The sequence below is a fragment of the Halictus rubicundus genome, chromosome 12 (assembly GCF_050948215.1).
Source record: "Halictus rubicundus isolate RS-2024b chromosome 12, iyHalRubi1_principal, whole genome shotgun sequence".
Taxonomy (NCBI): Eukaryota; Metazoa; Arthropoda; class Insecta; order Hymenoptera; family Halictidae; genus Halictus; species Halictus rubicundus.
The window spans coordinates 12583734-12604401 of NC_135160.1; the positions used below are offsets into that span (position 1 = coordinate 12583734).

The window sequence follows — 20668 nt, forward strand, 5'->3', positions numbered from 1 at the left end:
AAATTATAAAAACGTTTTCCAAGGAAATTACAGAATCGACAAAAATAATTCAACTAAACCTACCACGGTCAAAATGGCCGGTTTTCTATTTCACAATTATTGAAATTATAAAAACGTTTCCAAGGAAACTACTGAATCGACAAAAATAATTGAACTAAACCTACCACGGTCAAAATGGCCGGTTTTCTATGTCACAACGACTGAAATTATAAAAACGTTTCTCAAGAAAATAACAGAATCGACAAAAATAACTCAACTAAACCTACCACGGTCAAAATGGCCGGTTTTCTATGTCACAATTATTGAAATTATAAAAACGTTTCTCAAGAAAATTACTGAATCGACAAAAATAATTTCAGTAACCAATCTCGATAAGAAGTTTCACTTGAATGTGTTTTGTGCTCGGTAGGTTTAGCGGTGAAAAAAATTGGTGAACGCGGGGTTAGACGACCGGAGGTGGTTTCCGGCGGCCATTTTCTCGGGCGGGGGCGTCGGTACAGTAACCGGGGGTCGACGTAACGTTCGACGTGGACGACAATGATTGTGAAACATATCAGGGAACCCGGCGGTGTAAATGGTAACACGCGCGAGTCAGGTGTGAGGAAACCGTATCACACACAGCCTTGTCCGCGGCGTCGTCGACGGAGGGTCAAGGCGGCAATGTACAATAAAATGTAACGTAACCGTAAGCCATAATGAATTACATAATGCCATAATACGTTTTACATAATGAGCGAGAGCCGGCCGACGTTCAACGGTGTGGTGTCGAATCCGACTGACGAAAGCGATACCGAGGAGAGAGAGAGAGAGAGAGAGAGAGAGAGAGAGAGAGAGAGAGAGCGAGCGCGTGCAAAATCAACGTTCGGAAAAAAAGAAAGAAATGCGTGCGTAAGTGCGTGCGTGATTGCGTGTGTTCCGTGTGCACAGCCCACAAGAGTCTATTAAACGAGGCATACAGCGTACGTAAGCAATATATATATATTTTTTAAGTGTGTAAAAAACGCGTGCAAGGAACAACTTCGAGAACCGAGCGTGTATGTGTGTGTGTGTGTGTGTGTGTGTGTGTGTGTGTGTATGTATGTATGTATGTATGTATGTATGTATGTATGTATGTATGTATGTATGTATGTATGTATGTATGTAGAGTTTCGAGTTTTCGTGGGCGAGCCCCCGCGATTTCGAGTCCGTTGCGTGTAGGTAGACAGAAGTGTATACAGACAAATACACATATACACACATATACGCGAAGGTACGACCGTAATGTCGCAAGCATAATGCTCGTGTATCGTGTACAAAGAAATTTATATATACAGCGTTGATGAGAAGAGAGACAGAGCACGTATATATATATGTATACATAATTATATATATATAGATAGATAGATTGCATAGATAGATAGATAGATAGATAGATAGATAGATAGATATATATATATATTGAAATATTATATTTTAATACGATCAAGTTATATACCGACGAAGCGCCTCTTAAACTCGCCCGGTGCCTTTAAATCGCCCGTGCCTTATTGCTTCGCGCGAGGACCAATCAAGGACCAATAATAACGCGTCCTCGACACGAGCCACCGGTATATGTACATGCATATATATATATATATATATAAATATATAGATATTATATATTTTATATCGCGTCCTCCGACGGCGAAGAAAAAACGTCTCTCCAGCTGATGGATCTCTCGGCAAGGATACCGCGTCGTATATCCCGCGATAGAGAAACACCGGTGATGATTCGTCCAACCGTCTAAACGATAATGATAATGATAATCAGTATTGAAATTTATTCGATTTATTTATTGGTCGACGATTCTCGACCCACGCCGCCGCTCGTTCGCAGCGAGCCAACACACTCGATCATGTTTCCTTTGTTCGCCGAATAAACGAAATCGAAGAGAATCAACCTTGTTTTTTTTTCTACGTTCGACCGATGTCTCATTCTTTTCTCCCACTCTTCCCCATTCCCCGATGCTGCTGGCGTCGCGACGATCCAAGATAGATCGCGACAACTTTCTGCTAATTGCAGATGGAATTATTCCTGCAAAAAGTTTTAACATTTTCGAGTCTTTTCATATCTACCGTATTTTCCCGTCACTCTTTTGATATTCATTTCACTTTCGCGTCGATGGCGTCTCAAGGATCCGAGGATAGGCGACCATCGATCATCGGAGCGTCGTCGATCTTTCTGCCGCGGATTTGTTATATGCTATAGTTCACAAAAGATTCCCAAGTTATCGTTTTATTTTTCATTTCTACTTTCCTATATTAATGCTTTGACTGCCGAACTAGAGACCTCAACAAATCAGAGTTATTTAATGAAATAAAAATTGAAGATAATTAAATGTATGATATTGAGCGGTCCCCCAATTTTCTTGCATTTTACAGATCCTATTATTAACGTGAAAATTAATTTTTAGACCTGGACAAATAATTCCGTCACCCACATATGGATGACTAAAATTACTAAATTGCGTTACCGAGGATACCTAATCCTTGACCACTGAAAAATCGGTTTAACACTAGCTCTACCGAGCCCTAAACGTGACTTAGACTTATCCCTTTATATTAACAGCAAGATTGAATTTACTCAGGTTTCATACGATTTTTATGGTAACGTGTACTCCAAAGAAGAGATATATTAAAAAATGTCTTATGAAAACGTTTTCATAGTTTCACTAATCGTGAAAGAAAAAATCATCCACCAGTCATTTTGACCGGTTCGGTAGTTCTAGTGTTAAAAATTACGTAGTTACAGAAAAGTGCTGAACAACAATCTGATACGTCCAAGTAGAACGCTCCTCAGGGCCGTACCGAGTCGATTTTGTTTTCCCACGAATCCTCTAATAAAAACGCGAATTCCAGCGAACGTCCGAGGTCTGATTGCAACAAAAGGATCCTCTCATCGGTCTTTCTTTTTTCATAAACGAGCGTCGGTCGGTGAGCAACGACGATATCCGTTTATTGATTCCGTCGCGTTTCCCTTCCGACGGGAAAATTCGCCCGATTACCGGCCATATCCGTCATTGTGATTCATCGGGAGGAAGGCGGACAACGTGAGGGACAGACACGTTGCACACGAGGAAGAACGAGCCGTCGATGAATTTGATGCATCATGGCCTTTCGTACTTTCGGAACACGTGCGTCGAACTGAATTTCTTCAGACATTTCAGCAACGTTGCATCCGATTTACTTGTCGAGGATCGACGGAGAACGTGCCGGCCGATTTGTACGGCGACATAGGACGCGTCGTTTACGGTAGGTCGATTCCGAAACTCTGGTCATTTTTATGGCCACCCTACCTTGACGGTCATTGTGACCAACCACCCCCCCCCCCCCCGGTACCTGCGACCTGGCGAGTGGTTGTAAATTACGACATCGACAGGACGAAACTCTTGACAATTTCGTGGGACGCAAAATGGACACGACAATTATACAGCTAAATTTGTATTTAAGTGACTAGTGACAAAATACTTTCCTCCAGCCTTCAGTTTTATTCCTGAATTTATCTGGGGCGACAAAATTTACTAGTCCAGCTGGTAAAATAATGATCCTCTTGATAGAACGTCTGGAAAATTTTATTCCTGAATTTTTTCTAGAGATTCTATCGAGGGGGTCATTATTTTACCAGCTGGACTAGTTAATACGAGCCTTCTAGTACTCCCCAGACAAAATTTTGACGCCGCAGAGAAATTCAGGAATAAAATTGAAGGCTGGAGGAAAATTGTATTTTCTCATTAGTCACTTACAGTCTTAAAATTTTATTTCTGAATTTTTTCCAGACGTTCTATCGAGGGGACCATTATTTTACCAGCTGGGCTAGTTAATACGAGCCTTCTAGTACTCCCCAGACAAAATTTTGACGCCCCAGAGAAATTCAGGAATAAAATTGAAGGCTGGAGGAAAATTGTATTTTCTCATTAGTCACTTACAGTCTTAAAATTTTAATTCTGAATTTTTTCCAGACGTTCTATCGAGGGGGGCATTATTTTACCAGCTGGGCTAGTTAATACGAGCCTTCTAGTACTCCCCAGACAAAATTTTGACGCCCCAGAGAAATTCAGGAATAAAATTGAAGGCTGGAGAAAAGTTGTATTTTCTCATTAGTCACTTACAGTCTTAAAATTTTATTCCTGAATTTTTTCCAGACGTTCTACCGAGGGGATCATTATTTTACCAGCTGGGTTAGTTAATACGAGCCTTCTAGTACTCCCCAGACAAAATTTTGACGCCCCAGAGAAATTCAGGAATAAAATTGAAGGCTGGAGGAAAATTGTATTTTCTCATTAGTCACTTACAGTCTTAAAATTTTAATTCTGAATTTTTTCCAGACGTTCTATCGAGGGGGCCATTATTTTACCAGCTGGGCTAGTTAATACGAGCCTTCTAGTACTCCCCAGACAAAATTTTGACGCCCCAGAGAAATTCAGGAATAAAATTGAAGGCTGGAGGAAAATTGTATTTTCTCATTAGTCACTTACAGTCTTAAAATTTTATTTCTGAATTTTTTCCAGACGTTCTATCGAGGGGACCATTATTTTACCAGCTGGGCTAGTTAATACGAGCCTTCTAGTACTCCCCAGACAAAATTTTTACGCCCCAGAGAAATTCAGGAATAAATTTGAAGGCTGGAGGAAAATTGTATTTTCTCATTAGTCACTTACAGTCTTAAAATTTTATTTCTGAATTTTTTCCAGACGTTCTATCGAGGGGACCATTATTTTACCAGCTGGGCTAGTTAATACGAGCCTTCTAGTACTCCCCAGACAAAATTTTTACGCCCCAGAGAAATTCAGGAATAAAATTGAAGGCTGGAGGAAAATTGTATTTTCTCATTAGTCACTTACAGTCTTAAAATTTTATTTCTGAATTTTTTCCAGACGTTCTATCGAGGGGACCATTATTTTACCAGCTGGGCTAGTTAATACGAGCCTTCTAGTACTCCCCAGACAAAATTTTTACGCCCCAGAGAAATTCAGGAATAAATTTGAAGGCTGGAGGAAAATTGTATTTTCTCATTAGTCACTTACAGTTTTATAATTTTATTCCTGAATTTTTTCTAGAGGTTCTATCGAGGGGATCATTATCTTACCAGCTGGGCTAGTTAACACGAGTCTTCTACTACGCCATAGACAAAATTTTGTCGCCCCAGATAAATTCAGGAATAAAATTGAAGCCTGGAGGAAAGTTGTATTTTCTCACTAGTAACTTACATACAGTTTCACAATTTTATTCTTGATTTTTTTCCAGACGTTCTACCGAAGTGATCATTATTTTACCAGCTGGGTTAGTTAATACGAGTCTTCTACTACGCCATAGACAAAATTGTGTCGCCCCAGATAAATTCAGGAATAAAATTGAAGGCTGGAGGAAAATTGTATTTTCTCATCAGTCACTTACAGTTTCACAATTTTATTCCTGAATTTTTTCTCAGACGTTCTACCGAGGGGATCATTATCTTACCAGGTGGACTAGTTAACACGGGCCTTCTACTACGCCCCACATAAATTTTGTCGAATTTGTCGAAATCGTTTGTCCGCGAGGACCTTACAATTTCGAAACGATTCAACACAATAAAATCCACCGAGTCGCTACGACGCGTCGTGGAAAAGATCGCGGTGCAAACGATGAGCTAATCGTCGCCATGTTTCGGTATCGCGAGTGAGGCCATCGGCAGCTAGCTCTGTAACGCAATAGTTGGAGGGAATTAGTCGACTCGGTTGATCGGTGAACCAGCCCCGATCTCCCTCGGCCGTTCGATCGAGGTTTTTATTCCGTCGCAGATACATCGGCCAGCGTGATTTCATCAGATAAGATTAATATACGTAGCCTCGTAGTAGAAGCCACTCGACGCTAAGACAATGCCTGGAGTGACACACACACACACACACACACACACACACACACGCACACACGCTCGCGCACGCGGGTTCTCGCGTTTTATTTTTCAACCGACACCGGGGAACTTTCAAGCGCGCGATAGCGAAAGCGCGAGAGACCGTCGGAAACGGAACGTTATTCCTCTGTGATTACCATTACGGGAATTGCCGGAGGGGCCGCGCCGATCAAGGGTAAAAGTTGCAATTGTCCAATAAATATTGTGATCCGCGCCGGCCCGCTCGCCGAATCGTTCGCGGATACGTATCGCGAGAGATCCGAATCGAAGAAAGTACCGCTGAAGTGATTTTCTGGCGCGGCCTGTGTGTACCTTCGGTCCGAGTGTATCAACTTTCTTCGGCATTATCAGGCTCCCTGTTATCGCAGGCAGACGTTGCTTCCGCTTGACGCGTGCGTGTACGCGCCACGAGCGTTTCTCATGATCTGGAAGCGAGAGAATCCCTGAGCGGAAGCGGCCGGCGGATTCCTTCGAGAACGATCTCTCAATTTCTTCGTGTAGTCCGCTGAAGCTCGCTATGTGCAGTTGTGCGTACAATACGAGAATATAGAAACAACGCAATCATTTGTTCATTAGTGTTTTATTCTTTCCCACGCTGCCCCATACTTTTCCACGTCATCTGCCGTCTTCAGAAACTGTTCCGAACATCCATTCTGCTCGAAACGAACTTTTGAGAGATCCTAAATAAATTAGAAACTTGTATCTGGTTTCCATTTTATTGTTGAACACCCGTCTTCCTTCTTTAGACGTGCTTGTAGAATTTTTCGAAAATGTGGGGATATTTATTCGTTCGAATAGTAATTACCAAGCAAGATTCGAACGAATCTCCACATTTTCTAAAAATTGTACAAGCCCGTCTAATGAAGGTAGACGGGTGTTCAACAATAAAATTGAAACCAGATACAAGTTTCTAATTTATTTAGGATGTCTCAGAAGTTCGTAATTACTAGACTGCGGATCTGTATGCATTTATGACAAAATTGAGCAGATAAAATTTGAAATTGTAGAAGTTGTACTGTTTCTCATCTATACAAATTGGCAAGCGAAGAAGTAATATTCTATTTGGTTTCTGTTTGTTGTAATCGATGCAGACGATTTTTTTATTTTGCAGAGAGATCCGCAATCTAGTGATTACGCTCGCAGTTGGCCTGTCTGTACGAGTCAAGCTTAACACTATGTTTACGGAGCACTAAAAACGACTATTTTACATTACTTTACGAAAATAACACGATTGTATCTATCAAAATTTGTAGCCGTCTTTTTAACCCTTTGCACTCGAGTGGTGATTCTCAAGCACCACTAGAAATTATTGTGGCGTTATTTCAAAGAAATTACAAAAAATATTACAAAATATTTGTTACAGTACAAAATTTGTATTGAATCGATTACTAAACATTTGAATATTATGGTAATCGGATCAGTTTCGTATAAATAAAATGAAAATATTCTAATACGGAAGAGAAATCTAGTTTTAGAATGGAAATAGCGCCGAGTGCAAAGGGTTAATAATATATATCCAAAGAAATCAATTTGTTAAATAATTCCTCATGGATGCATCTTTACAATCTCAATATTCGCAAATTAAAAATATTAGAATCCGTCATTTTCACGGGTCCCGTAAATCTAGTGTTAAAAATGAGTTTCGAAATTTTTCAAGCTCGTATTCTTATCAACTTGGTGAAGTTCTAATTCCATTAACCCTTCTGTCAATAATCCGGTAATTACTCGACATCAATTTCTTTTTAGAACGATTTTAGCAACGAGATTATTGTGGAGTTTCATGTTCTTACAGATTAATTTACATTTCGGGGATAAAAATATCTGTTGAAACCATAAAGTGCAACATCAATGCATACCGTAGAATAATTATTATTGGTTAAACTCCGGTGAAACGTTTCTGTAAGTACGGAGCTCCACTGTCGATTCAACATTGGCAGCACCGAAAATAATTTGAAGAAATGTTTCACCAATTTGTTTTTATTAGTTCTAGCGTTGCGCAAACGAGGAGAGTTTTATATTCTTACAGATTAATTTACATTTCGGGGATAAAAATATCTGTTGAAACCATAAAGTGCAACATCAATGCATACCGTAGAATAATTATTATTGGTTAAACTCCGGTGAAACGTTTCTGTAAGTACGGAGCTCCACTGTCGATTCAACATTGGCAGCACCGAAAATAATTTGAAGAAATGTTTCACCAATTTGTTTTTATTAGTTCTAGCGTTGCGCAAACGAGGAGGATCGGTTTTTGGGATCAGTTGCCGATTTTGTAGCCAATTTTGTAGCCGATTTTCTGTGTGGATCCTTGCCCGACCAGTGGTGTGTTCGGAGAAGGATCAGCGTCGTGCGGGAGATAAGCAGAAACGAACACACAAACAAACATAGACACACACACACACACACACACACGCACACACACCGTGACTCGTGCACTGAAAGCGGTCACGTCGAAGCGGCCGACGCATTGTTTCCGTTATCGCGGCCGATTGGCAGTGGCCGCGGATCGACGATCGAGCACGTACTCGCTAAACTTTCTAAGCACGCAATCGGCCGTTTGCTCGCCGGTTCTCGGCGACCGCGGCGATGCACTTGTGTCGATAAATGACGTAAGTGTTCTTTCAATGATTACCCAGCCTGTCCTTTTCGATCGCGCGTCCCGTCGACCGTCTTGCACCGTTCATTCCTGCTAATAGTTTACTCGATTATTGAAACGCGAAATCACCTGATAACGTTCACGGTCCAGGGACCGTTCTTCATCCTGGACAATTACCGTGAAAATGGCGACAGTTGAGTTTTGTGTCAGTCGAACACACATCGATACGAGTTGATTGAGCGAGCACAGGTGAGCTTGCACCTATTCGCTGACAAAATACACAGGAAAAAATCGAGCATCGATTCGAAGAAGCGTTTACTCGTTGCGAACCATTGAGGAAGTTCACCGATAACTTCGCGATCTTCTCCTTCCGGGAATTAAAAGGCGTTGCAATTAAACGCGTTCGCCGTACCGGTTAATCGGTGTCGCGTCACGGCGAACAGTAAATTATGTTCACAGGGACTTTTATCGAACCGTTGATACTGTCCTCGCACACGCTAGCGCCGGAAGTACAACCGGCCGAAGTGATTGGGTTCAGCTGATCCTTTTATTGTTACAGCAATGTGCGTGTACATGGATCTAGGCGCCAAATAGGTTCCTGTGGAATGTCGGTTTTATGTTTCTCGTAGAACATCTCGTACATCTACAATTACAGTTATGATCCTTGTAGGCTTCGTTTTACTCTGAAGTCGATTTTTATTCGATAATTATTGTTGGCACACCAATTTATCGGCCGATAATGAAACCTGAAATATCGAAGCGTTAAAACGATCTATGCACTTCGAATTGCCCGTGCAAGGGTCAACAGGTGTGTCAGTGACTCGGACAGCATTCCAGCCGGCACTTTCGATGACATCATTTTTCGAAAAGCTGCCGGTGCAGGTCATTTAATATTCTCTCGCAGACAACAGCGCCCCCAACGATAGCGAAATATGATTTGCAGTTTCTGTCGCACGCTTCTCCCGAAGAATGCGCCGCCGCGTGCTGTTGCACACGTGCAACGGATGATGTAACGCATCCATATGAGCCACCGCGGAGCACGCCGGAATGGCCAGGCTAATTGAACGGTAATGAGGTACGATTGGTTCGACGGTAATTAGCGAAAGACAGGTAGCCGGCCGCGGTTCTCAGCGATAAAGATGTAAAACGGTGGTTTCCACCAAAGGACGGCGCGGAGCGGCGTTTCGAAAGTTTCTTGAAAACTTGTGCAACCCGCTGACGTATCTAATCCTTCGTTTGAGAAACTTCCGTCGTTGCATTCTCGCCGGGAGCGCTTTGACTCGGCGCTGTTCGAGGAATCGATGTTATCAACCGTGGAACTGTAGGAACACCGATTTACCAACGTTTTGGCGTGATTTTTACACATTCTTTTTCGTTGCAAACACTTCCAGAACCGTACAACAAATTTTACTGAATTTCCCTCGACTCATCGGCGACGGATCTTCATGCAAACATTTTCTGCATTAACTGCTAGAAACAGAAATTCTCCCTCTCTAATTAATTTGATAACGGTATTCTCAAAATTTTTACAATTTTTATGCTCTCTCGACTACGCCAATAATTGCAGCCTCTTATAATCTCCGAAATTGCAAACAATTGTTACTGTTAGTTTAATATCAATTTGTCTAGCTTTCCAGCTCGTAACCTTTCTTCCCGGGGAAAATTCAATAAGGATTCAGGTCAGCAGTGAAACCAAGTAATTGTTGTATTAGGGTTACCCACAAATAATCAATTATTTGCAAAGAATTTGTTTTGCCTTTCAAAGCAGCCTGTGTTCAAAATATTCTAAAAAGTATAATGTTTTTTTACAACCCTGTAATAAAATGGCGGCGTCCGTACCTTTCGAGGATCATATTCGTCGTTGCATACTTTTTCATTTTCATGCGGGATTTAATGCAACGGTAACAACAAAGAAAATTTGCAATGTTTATGGAGATGTATCGAAGGTCAACAAGTGTCAACGTTGGTTCAGAAGGTTTGCTGCTGGTGATTATGATCTCTCTGACAGGCCTCGAACGACCAGTTGAATTTGATAATGACATCCTAAAATCTCTAGCGGAAGCTGATCCAAAATTAAGTATACAAAAATTATCGATAAGCCTGGGGTTCATATGGTCAACTATACAAAGTTACCTACACGAAATGGGAAAGGCATATACAGTGACTCCAACTAATATTCGCACGCTCTTAAAAATCGCATAACATTGTAACAATATTGGAGTATACTACTTGAATTTTTTTTTGTGAAGTTGGAACAATTGGTTCGCTTACATAACTTGAAAAAAATGTTTGATTAAAATTACAATTGGTCGAAATTGCAGAGAAAGTACTAACAGTTGTATTTTGCAACTTTCTTATGCGGGCTTATATTAAAAATTTAAAAAGTACGTTTTGTACATCCGTATCAATTATACATATTCTGAATATTTCGTCTAAATCGGTCAACGTTGCACTGAGCTACAAACGTTTAACGATGAAATCTTAAGGGTGAAAGTCGCAGAATTTTGGCCTTGTCAGGGAATTTCGCCCTTACGTGATCATTTTGAAACATCTGTAGCTCATTGCAACGTTGACCGATTTTGATGAAATTCTCAGAATATGTATAATTCATACAGATCTAAAAAATCGTACGTTCTAACTTTTCAATGTAAGTCCACGTAAAAAAATTGCAAAATACAACTTTTAGTATTTTCTGTGCAATTTCGACCAATTGCAATTTTTGTACTTTTCTCTTTGTGTAGCAAACCAATTGTGCTAACTTGTCAAAACAATTCAAGTAATATAGACCAATATTGACAAAGTTATGCGATGTTTAAGAGCGTGCGAATATTAGTTGGAGTCACTGTAGGCATGGAATATGGGTACCGCATAAATTATCTGAGACCAACGAGAATATTCGTCGATCAATTTGCACTTGATTGCTATCCAGATTTCGTAGAGATCCATTTCTTAGCAGAATCGTTACCGGAGATGAAAAATGGATTCTTCGTGATAACATAAAGCGTTCGAAGCAATGGCTTTCTGCAAATCAAACCGCAATATCAACCGCTAAACCTAGCTTATCACTTGAAAAGGTGTTACTGTGCATTTGGTGGGACTGTCGTGGCATAATTCACTTTGAGTTGTTGAAACCTGGAGAAACAATTACTGCTGAGTTGTATTGTCAGCAATTACAACGGCTGTATTCAGAACTGTTGAAAAAGGGGGCGTCTTTAGTCCACGGAAAAGGTGTAATAAATTGACAATGCCGGGCCTCATACAGCGAAACTCACTCAGGAAAAAATCAAAGAATTGCAATGGGAAGTTTTACCGCCGCCCCCGTACTCACCGGATATTGCTCCCTCTGATCTTTTCAGATCTCTGGAGCATTATTTAAGAAATGAAACATTCTGTAGAAGATGCAAGGAGGCACCTTGAGTCATATTTTGCTTGACGAACCGTGGATTTCTATAAGAGGGGTATTGAAAAATTGCAGGAAAGATGGCAAACTGTCGTTGATAATAAATGAAGAAATAAAATCTTGAATTTACTACAAACTTTGTTTTCGATTTCAAAATAATTGATTACTTATGGGTCGCCCTAATATCTATCGTTCGATGTTTCTTTTTGTTTTTTGAGGAGCGTGCGAGGGCTACTAATCGTTAAAGAGGAAATCGGTCAGTTGACCGTGGCAGGCTCGCCGTTAATTTTCTGCGATTTCTCGGCGCGGCGATTTGGCAGCGAGCGCGTTAAACAGCGATAGCAACGCTCTCCGTTTTTATTGAGGCCGCCGGTTGCAGGCCGGCCGGACCTTGAATCGAGGTATGACTGTTGCAACGCTTCAATCAACGCCAATAAATGTCACCGGCTGGTGCAATGCAATTAGGAAGGGTGCAGTGGCACGTACGGGCAAAAATTCACGGTGACTCCGATGGAATGCGCGTTCGCCGGTTTTTATTTTTTTATTTCTCGGGGAGATCCCATGCGTTCGGGATCCGCCTCGAGAATCACCTCGGACCGCCTGTCTGCGATTAAATTAACTTCCTTCGATGTCCTGCGGACGTTCGATCCTTGCGCGGGGTCGTTTCGCATACGAGAATAACCGCATTGTCTGCGCTCGGAGAAAGAGCACACGAGAAAATTCCCCTGTCGTCTGGCATCCCGAACCGGAAACTCGAAAAGGATACCACAAAGTGTCTGGCCCGAATCCAAAAACCGAGCAGAGCGTGACTTCTGTCCGCGAGTGGAAGATCGGCCCGCGAAGCCGTCGCGTTTCGTTGATTATTCCCGCCGCGCCGTGTCGTCGTGTGTCCTCTGTCCGTGTTCGCATCGAACGCTCGTTGTTCGTCCGAATCGCGATCGCAAAACACGAGAAGCACCGTCGACGTACTTTCCCGTGACTCGCCCGTAGAGGAAAGCCGCGGAAGACTCGAGAGACAGCCTGTACACGACCGCCCGTCGGTATACATTGCGTCAGATAATTACTACGAACGCACCCATCTTTCGTGCAATTCAGCTCGGGTCGATCAGTTTCCGGTTCACACCGCGAGAAAAAGGTGGCAAGCTGTCGCCCGTTCTCAGGGCACTCGCGTATCGCGAGAGTTTCAGTCTTTCTTTGCCTCCTTCTTGCCGACCACTTTTTCCCCCTGTATCTGCTCCGAATTTGCTTTTCAAATTTTCGAGAATATTCTAGTTTCACTTTCTTCGATGATTATATAAATTCGATCCGCGTTCGAGGTATAACGTCGAAATTACCGTGCAAGTTCGTAAACAATTTCGGGTATTGATAAGGGCTGAATGCGGAACAGCAAATCTGATTTGCGAAATAACAAACACTGTGTTCACGTTTTAGAATACGTATAGCTGTCGTATCAGTCGTTTCGTTAGGCACGTGAGTTTATTTTTATCGTTCGGAGCTAATTTTACAGAGCCTGATTGCGTACATTTTGACTGATAACGTGCACAGTCTCCTGTCGCAACGAGTTCAAATTACGAGGGGTTGAAAGGGAGAGGGGTTGAAAACACCCGTAAATAAATACTTAATCGAGGGAAAAAAGTTTGACTTATTATTCAAAAGTTTGAATAAAAGAGCGGCCCTCGAAACGGCGGGAAAATCGGTGTTTACTGCGTTGCAAAAGTCCAGCCGGATTTATTTTTACCTTAGACGAGAACCGTGACCCCTTCCTCGCACAGTTTCCTCCTCGTCGTCGGCCCACGTGCCATTTTTTCGTCGACGTTTCGCTTGGTCCTCTTTTCAGTCGTTCCCGTTCCAGAGGCCACGATCCAACGTTAATCTTCGTCGATCGAGCAGAGGAATCTTCGCGACGATCGAAGGTCGCCCGATCGCGCTCCATAAACCGAGGAGTATTGTTTTAACGCGTTGCCCACCGGAAGCTTAATAGTACACTACGAATTTCGAGATATTGGTACATTCTTCTTAGCTCGTACAAACCGCAAAAGAAGAAATAAATTTCTGCACTCGAGTTTTGTCTACTCTGCAACATTTTTCTTACAGATATGACCTTTCGCATTGTGCTTACACAAGTGTACTTATTTGCGTCAGAATTAAACGTTCAGTAATTTAGTAAATAGAAAGATATTTTGTAATGTAGTAATAATTTTTACTGATCTCTCAGAGGGGACCGGTTCTTCCAATCGATGAAGACAATTTTCTTTTTTCATAAAAATCAGTATGGTTCCCAATGACTGCTGTAAAAAGAGTACTTAAAAATCATCTTTCAAAAAGAAAGGGTGGCTTGTTTGCTGTTGGATGTTTTAAGAAATTTTGCAGCTGTGAACGCCTAACAGCCGCCGGTAAATAATGCGTTAATTGATAAAGCGACACTGGCTCTTTCTGATTACAGGTTTCATTCGTCGAAGCTGTAAATGACGGATCGCTATGAATCGCCCGAAGTGAACGTTGCACTGACCACGGAAGAGATTCACAAGAGATACCAGGACACAGCGCTGATTATACACAAAGTAATCACGTTTCGTCGAAAGACTCGTAATTGCCGTCCGCTTGTACACGTAAAAACATTTTATTGACAGCGACGTTGGGTTCGGAAATTAGTCCGGTACAACTGTAGTCTAATAGTTCCTAGCAAAGGGTGGCTCTTAGAAAAATATTTGAGACGTATTTTGTAGATCAATCTTTGTGAATACCGAAAGGATAAAAAGTTAAAATTCTGTCTTACCAGGATTTTATATTTGCATTATACCATTTAAACAAATAGTATTATTCCAAATCTTTGCTATTTAAACTGTTCCTCTTTAAGTTCCCAAGATATTCAATATAATATCAAATTCGGGGGTTGTTTTTACCCCTTCGGTATGCAAGCTGACCGACGAAGAGATGTCTCAAATATTTTTTCAAGAGCTACCTTTTCTTCGGTATGTTTCAACACTGAAACTAATTTTAAAGCCCTGTAAAAAGCAATTTCTGCGAATTTTCCTAGAAAAGAATGATTACAGCTTGATCGATTGAAATTAGTTCCAGTGCTAATTCGACGGCTCGCGGGATTGTTTGCAGGAGCAGCAGAGCAAGAGGGACGTAGTGAATTATCTGACTTTCGGAACCAGCCGGAGAACCATGGAGTATAGCAACTACGGGAACCAACCTGTGATAGTCAGGAGGCCGGCCGGTTCTCTGGCGATTCAAAGCACCACGGACATGTCCTCGCAACTGATGAGGATATACCGAAAGCCTCGGGAAAGTTGTGTGATTCATTAAGTAATGCCTCGACTTAAATATTGTACACAGTTGTAAATTAAACGTTCGTCCTGTCGTTGCCCATTGTCTTTGATCTCTACACCGAACACTTCTCCAGTCGATTCTGGCTCTGGTCTATCTCTGCGGGGGAACACAATCGAAAGCTTACTCCGCCGATGTCGATTACAGTCTTGATCGGTTATATTTATATACATAGACGTGCGCTTAAATAATTATATAACTATATTTATACAATATATTTCCTTTCGGGTACACTCTCGTGAGTCGAAGTACAATTCGTTCGATCGACGGCGGATGCGGCCCAACGTTCATCGACTTCCGGTTCGGGTCCAGCACCGCGCAGAAGATAAAATTACACCGTCGCTGGGTGTTCGCCATCTTCCTGATTGAAAATATTTGATCAAGTTACTGAACGTCATCGTTAAAGCCATTATTCGCATATCAAACATGATAAACAGCTGACCGAGTATGATAGAAATGGTACAAGTATAAAATAATTGCTCTTATCCTTTTGCCAGATTGAAAATAACTTCTTTCCACTTTTTGGTATTTCGAACGATGACAATAAAGGGTGCCAGACTAATTTTTCTAATTTCTCTACATGGTTGTAGAGAATGAAACCCTAAAGTATGTTCTACGATACATGCACGAACAATTATAATGCCGAACACTGGGTTTATTTGATCGAATATTTTCCTCCAGGGCCGTGTATTACCCGGATATTCGAGTACTCGGAGTATTCGCCAGAACGCGGTGCGAGCACTCGAGTATCTGAACTTGAATCTGAATACACGAGTATTCGACCTCGTCGGATCTAAAGGCAGATCGATCCAAATATTCGAGTACTTAAGAAAACTCGAGCCATGGTAAAAGCCCCAGAATATAAACAACAGTAATTGTTACAATGAGTAGCGTTTTTTTTTTGTTTTCTAAAAGAATCGTCTGGGCCCGATTCATGGTTTCGTATAAAACAAAATATGCGATAAAATGTAAAGAATAAAAAGATCAGCGACAAATGTGTCTCGATCCGAGCGCCAGGCGATTTTCACAGGGAGCTGCTTTTTACGATCTCTCGTTTTACAGAATTTTCACAAGTTTTCCGTCGTTTATCTGCGGATTTCGCTTGGATTATGATAGGACAACGAAATGTAGAAAGTTGTCGGGGTAGCTCAGATGCTCTGACATCCACTGAAGCGGTGTTTCCATAGGAGGAACGATGCCGTGTGTGAGTAGAGTGACTGTAAGAAGATTGTATTGAAAGTAACTGCTACGAAGCAAGCGACTGCTGCTAACAAGAGGTATCGGTGCATACCATTCTCCTGGTCTGGAAAGACTTCGTTCAGTAGATGCCTCAAGGTTTTCCTCTGGCCTTCTTCGTTCACAGGTTTCACCAGCTTCTGCACGTATTTGTCCTCGCTGGTGTAACAGCGAAAAGGTATATATTTGAAGCCCTCCTCACTGTTGGCGGCTTCCATAAGCTTCCTATTTACAGACCAAAACTGGTCGAACTTGTCATTGGATAAACCGGACCATAGCTGATTGTGATCCTTCTTCTGCATAGTGGACATAACTTGACTTCTGTGTTTCAATACGTCTGCTTCCTTCACGCAAGAGAGGAAATAAGACTCCACCACCTCTCTGAAAGTTGAATCTAATAAGATCTGGTTTATTTGTTGCCCCATGCATCGAGTTCAAACTGGGTTGCTTATGTACTTGTTTTGACAGTGCATTAGAACATCTTTTGGGAATTTTTCGAAGTGGACAACTATGTTCCAAGGTAGCTGAATGTCATTGAAATAAATGTCCAGCAGCACTCCGACGGGATAGTGCCATTTCAAGGGGATACCATTGAATTCTAACCACATCTCATGCTCCTGTTTGTTATCGCTTTGTATGTGTCGTATAAAATGCTTTCGTACCTGGTTAATAAAACAACAAACGCAGGATCAGCAGATACCGAAACGTTAGTGATAGTTCCGCTCCGTGAATGTTTACCTTGTCTGTGCAGAGAGGAAAGTAACTTAACCTAGGTACCATAAGATAAAACGGATCGGGACCTTGCAATTCGCAGATCTCCTCGGAGTCGAGCGTAAAACAGACGGGGATTTTCCCGTCCCAAATCTCTCTAAGCACCTCTCTGTCATTCGCCATTATGCGTACTATGACAGATAACGTTTATATCAATACATTCGTGCCTCCGATAACAATTAGACATCAGACATGAAAAGGTTATGTTTATCGTCTGCTACGGGAGAGCGATTTCAACGTGAACGTGTCTCGAATCGTAACGTCAGAGAAATCGATACGGAAACCGTCTCTCAGCGACTTCATCTGCACTAAAATTTTTTAATTCTTTAATATGTATATTGACTGAATTCCAGCTCGTTTAAAAGTGTTTAACCCGATTGTTTAATCCGTAATCGAATAGGATTTGTGGTTTAGGCATGCTATATATTATTTGCAATTTGAAATTAGATTTTGCGCGCTATAGTGGCGTCCCTCATGGTAGAATTTCAAAGCTCAGGGGTACCAGAAATGAGAGTGCTCACGCCTGGAAATTTAGTGTCTCCGATATAGTGCTGCCCCCTAGTCTAATTTTTAGCCTGGACCAGAACCTGCATCATCTTACCTGCATCATTAGCAGCGGATTCCAAATAATGCCAGAGTGGATGCTACTTCTATGTGAAAAGAGGCTCTTCTATGTAGGCTCTGATCCAACCTAAAAGATGATGCAGGTTCCAATACAAGCTAAAAATATGATGCAGGTTCTGGTCCAGGCTAAAAAGTTGATGCAGGTTCTGTTCCAGACTAAAAAGTTGATGCAGCGAAAGTGAAAACACTAAAACCTCGAGCGTGAGCACTCTCATTTCTTCTCTGTTTGTATTCTAGAGCGCCCCGAACGTCAGACAGAAAAATATATTAAGTGATCGGTCTGCTTTTACATCTCGTCTGTGGTACAGCGCCAATTGGCGTAGCGGCAAAACGCTCAAGCTACTAGCACAGGCGAGTAGAATCTACCGTCGGTAACGTTTGGCTAACAGTTTGAGCGTTTTGCCGCTACGTCAATTGGCGCTGTACGGACGTTCGAACGAAGCAGATGATTCTTGCCGAAAGGTACGTTATCTCTTATGGGAAGAGCGGCAAGAATCATTTGCGCTTAAATAAAAATAATATTTAAATGCTTTTTTGTATAGAATTTTTTGACTAAACTGACTCTATCATAAAAATCTGCAAATCTCCACCTTGAATTCAAGTATTCGTACCTTCAAAAATAGGGGTCGGAACACAATTTAATGCAAAGCCTACCCTGCCCTCCTTAGGGCATTTACGAAAAAGAAAACGTATGAAGCGATCTAGCGGAGGGAGGGCAGGATCTATAACCGAAGGGAAGGGAGGATCTATAGGAGGGAGGAGATTGGAAGGTTTAGGGATAACAATGGGGATATTGCCAAGGCAAATGGAAGGAAGGTCCAAGGGATGAGATGAGTAGGCGGGAAAGGTCAGGTCAAAGGAAGGGGAGGGGTCCGAGAAGTGAAGGGGAAGGGAAGGGTTGCGAAGGAAAGGATAGAGTGAAAAGTTTAAGGAAAGGACGATGGTCAAAGAAAATGCGGAAGATGGATGGGAAGGTGGAGGTGGGAGTGTGAAGGAAGCACGTCCTCCAAGACCCTTCAAGGTCCATCGACGACCCCGAGGAGAGACTGACAATTTTTGGCAACGCATCTCGATGAATACCTTTCTCGATGGCCGCCGATCCATAGGGCTGCGTCTTCGACGATCAACAAAGCACATGGATGTGCACAAAAATGTCTTGGGGCTGTCTAAAACAGTCCCACGAATGCATAATTATGACATTTTGCGAAACAGGCTCGTTTTCCTATAATTACGATGTTCGTCTGTTCGCATTATACCTTACGACAAAAATAACAATTCTGTCTAATTGAATGGACAGAAAGCTTGTCACCCGATATGTCCAATTTGAAATACAAACGTCCACGTAAATGGGACAAGTATTAGAACGAGAATAACGCTAGCTGGGGCGCCACGATATGTAAAATTTGCATCGCGATTGCAAAGTTCGGGGTCAGTCCCCGTTCCCATGCATACATTCGATTGACTTTTATCGCGCGCCTGTCATTCACAGACCACCAGCCGGCAAGAGTTATGCGTTTCGTAAAACAGCTCTTTCGGCTGGCGGTGTCATCCACGATGATTTAAAGCGACCACGACTGTTCGACGAGTTCATCGATTTCAACCCTCGTCCATGGGAGTCGCAGGAGTCCGTGGTCGTGAGATGACGCAGCAAGGGGAACAGCTAAACGCAAAGCGGAACTTGCAGGATAAACCCGATGGATGAATCTTCCTTCGACTTGTGAGTCAGCCTCCCCCATAGAACGGCACGAGTCACTTTCGCGTGTTATCCCCGATTCGGTGATTCCTTCGTCCTTCCGAGAACAAAGATCGTGCTCCAGTATCTCGAAGTCAATTCGCTTTCCATCAATTACCACTGTTCTTTTTGAACCCGTCGATAATTTTCACACGACGGAGTCAAGTACAGTGAATTCTCGTTACGAGTCAGTGCCAACGTTGCAATTTGGAGTCAGTGGAAGTACGCACACCGGAGAAAGACATTTTCTCAGTTCTCTTGTCACTATCGCTTAGTAGTCATAAGCTTTTATGACTTGTAGATGGATATGACTCTTAGGTTTCCAACGTGCCCTGTGTATTTCGAATGTGACAACCTCAGAGCTCGTCTAAGAGTCAGCCACCAGAACGGCGCAACTGACTCGTAACGAGAATTCACTGTAAAGAAGGGGGACCTTTTAAATCCTGTTGTTAGACATAAATAGCTAATAAAAAGAATCGAATTTAAATGCAAACCTAGACGAAAGTGGATTCAAGTTTCGAGGATAATGAAGCAATATTTCCGCATTTTCCAGGAACAGTAGTTCCGGCGATAGTAGCTGGAGATTTCAATTCTCCGAGACAGTTCACGAGAAAAGCTTGCGTTCACGTGTTCGGCAATAGTGTCCCAAGTATCGTCTTCTTTTCAGCACGCTGCAGGAGTCGGTCCGTTAAAGAAAGTAATAAAGTTGGCTGGCGAACTTAGGGTACAACGACGCGAATCAATTGAAATGCATGCAGTCCACTGGTTGATTCGCGTGTCGGCCTCTGTGAAGGTTCATATTGGAACTGCGATAAACGATAGGAGCGAAGCATAGAATAGAAATACATTCTATTCTTCCACAATGGGAGCGTTTATATTGATACAGGGAGCAGGGGAACGGTTACTAGATGACCGGCGTTTATCGCAGCTCTGATCGACGCTCTAACCGTCGCTATCGCAGCTGCAACGTAAACGTATCCTTGGTCGTTTCGTTCACGTTCAATTTCAATTCTTCCGTGCAGTGCGTCGCGTCGCGTAGAAAGAAGTTAGTAGACAAGTACAGTGATT

At 42.2% G+C, this 20668-nt stretch overlaps 2 protein-coding genes across 7 annotated transcripts in view; one reads left to right on the plus strand and one right to left on the minus strand.

Annotated features, from left to right (window-relative positions):
• Positions 1-15275, plus strand: part of LOC143359889 (uncharacterized) — a 29923-nt gene extending 14648 nt beyond the window's left edge. The window contains exons 1-3 of one of the 6 annotated variants that reach the window (XM_076798231.1): positions 8405-8517; positions 14348-14465; positions 15016-15275. In XM_076798231.1, coding sequence (XP_076654346.1) covers positions 14370-14465; positions 15016-15216 — 297 coding nt within the window. In that variant the 5' untranslated portion in view covers positions 8405-8517; positions 14348-14369 and the 3' untranslated portion in view covers positions 15217-15275. Of the gene's footprint in view, positions 1-8404; positions 8518-12760; positions 12945-13350; positions 13375-13530; positions 13910-14347; positions 14466-15015 lie in introns of those variants that run through there. The other 5 variants (XM_076798230.1, XM_076798228.1, XM_076798232.1 and 2 more) reach the window with 5 other exon arrangements.
• A 99-nt stretch (positions 15276-15374) lies between these two features.
• Positions 15375-17615, minus strand: Atg5 (autophagy protein 5). The gene is made up of 4 exons (XM_076798218.1): positions 17212-17615; positions 16930-17135; positions 16529-16854; positions 15375-16454 (listed from the first exon to the last, which is right to left on the minus strand). The coding sequence occupies exons 1-4, from the start codon at positions 17365-17367 to the stop codon at positions 16345-16347; spliced, it is 798 nt and encodes a 265-aa protein (XP_076654333.1). The 5' UTR covers positions 17368-17615; the 3' UTR covers positions 15375-16344.
• Between the last annotated feature and the right edge of the window lie 3053 nt (positions 17616-20668).

What these genes read in the sequence shown, in the direction of transcription:
- Atg5 (XM_076798218.1), bottom strand. Translation starts at nt 17,367, where the DNA reads ATGGCGAATGACAGAGAGGTGCTTAGAGAGATTTGGGACGGGAAAATC. An exon ending in CTAATGCACTGTCAAAACAA is followed by an intron (nt 16,855 to 16,929) that starts GTACATAAGCAA and finishes TTCAACTTTCAG; the next exon opens with AGAGGTGGTGGAGTCTTATT. An exon ending in CTTTCCAGACCAGGAGAATG is followed by an intron (nt 16,455 to 16,528) that starts GTATGCACCGAT and finishes ATCTTCTTACAG; the next exon opens with TCACTCTACTCACACACGGC.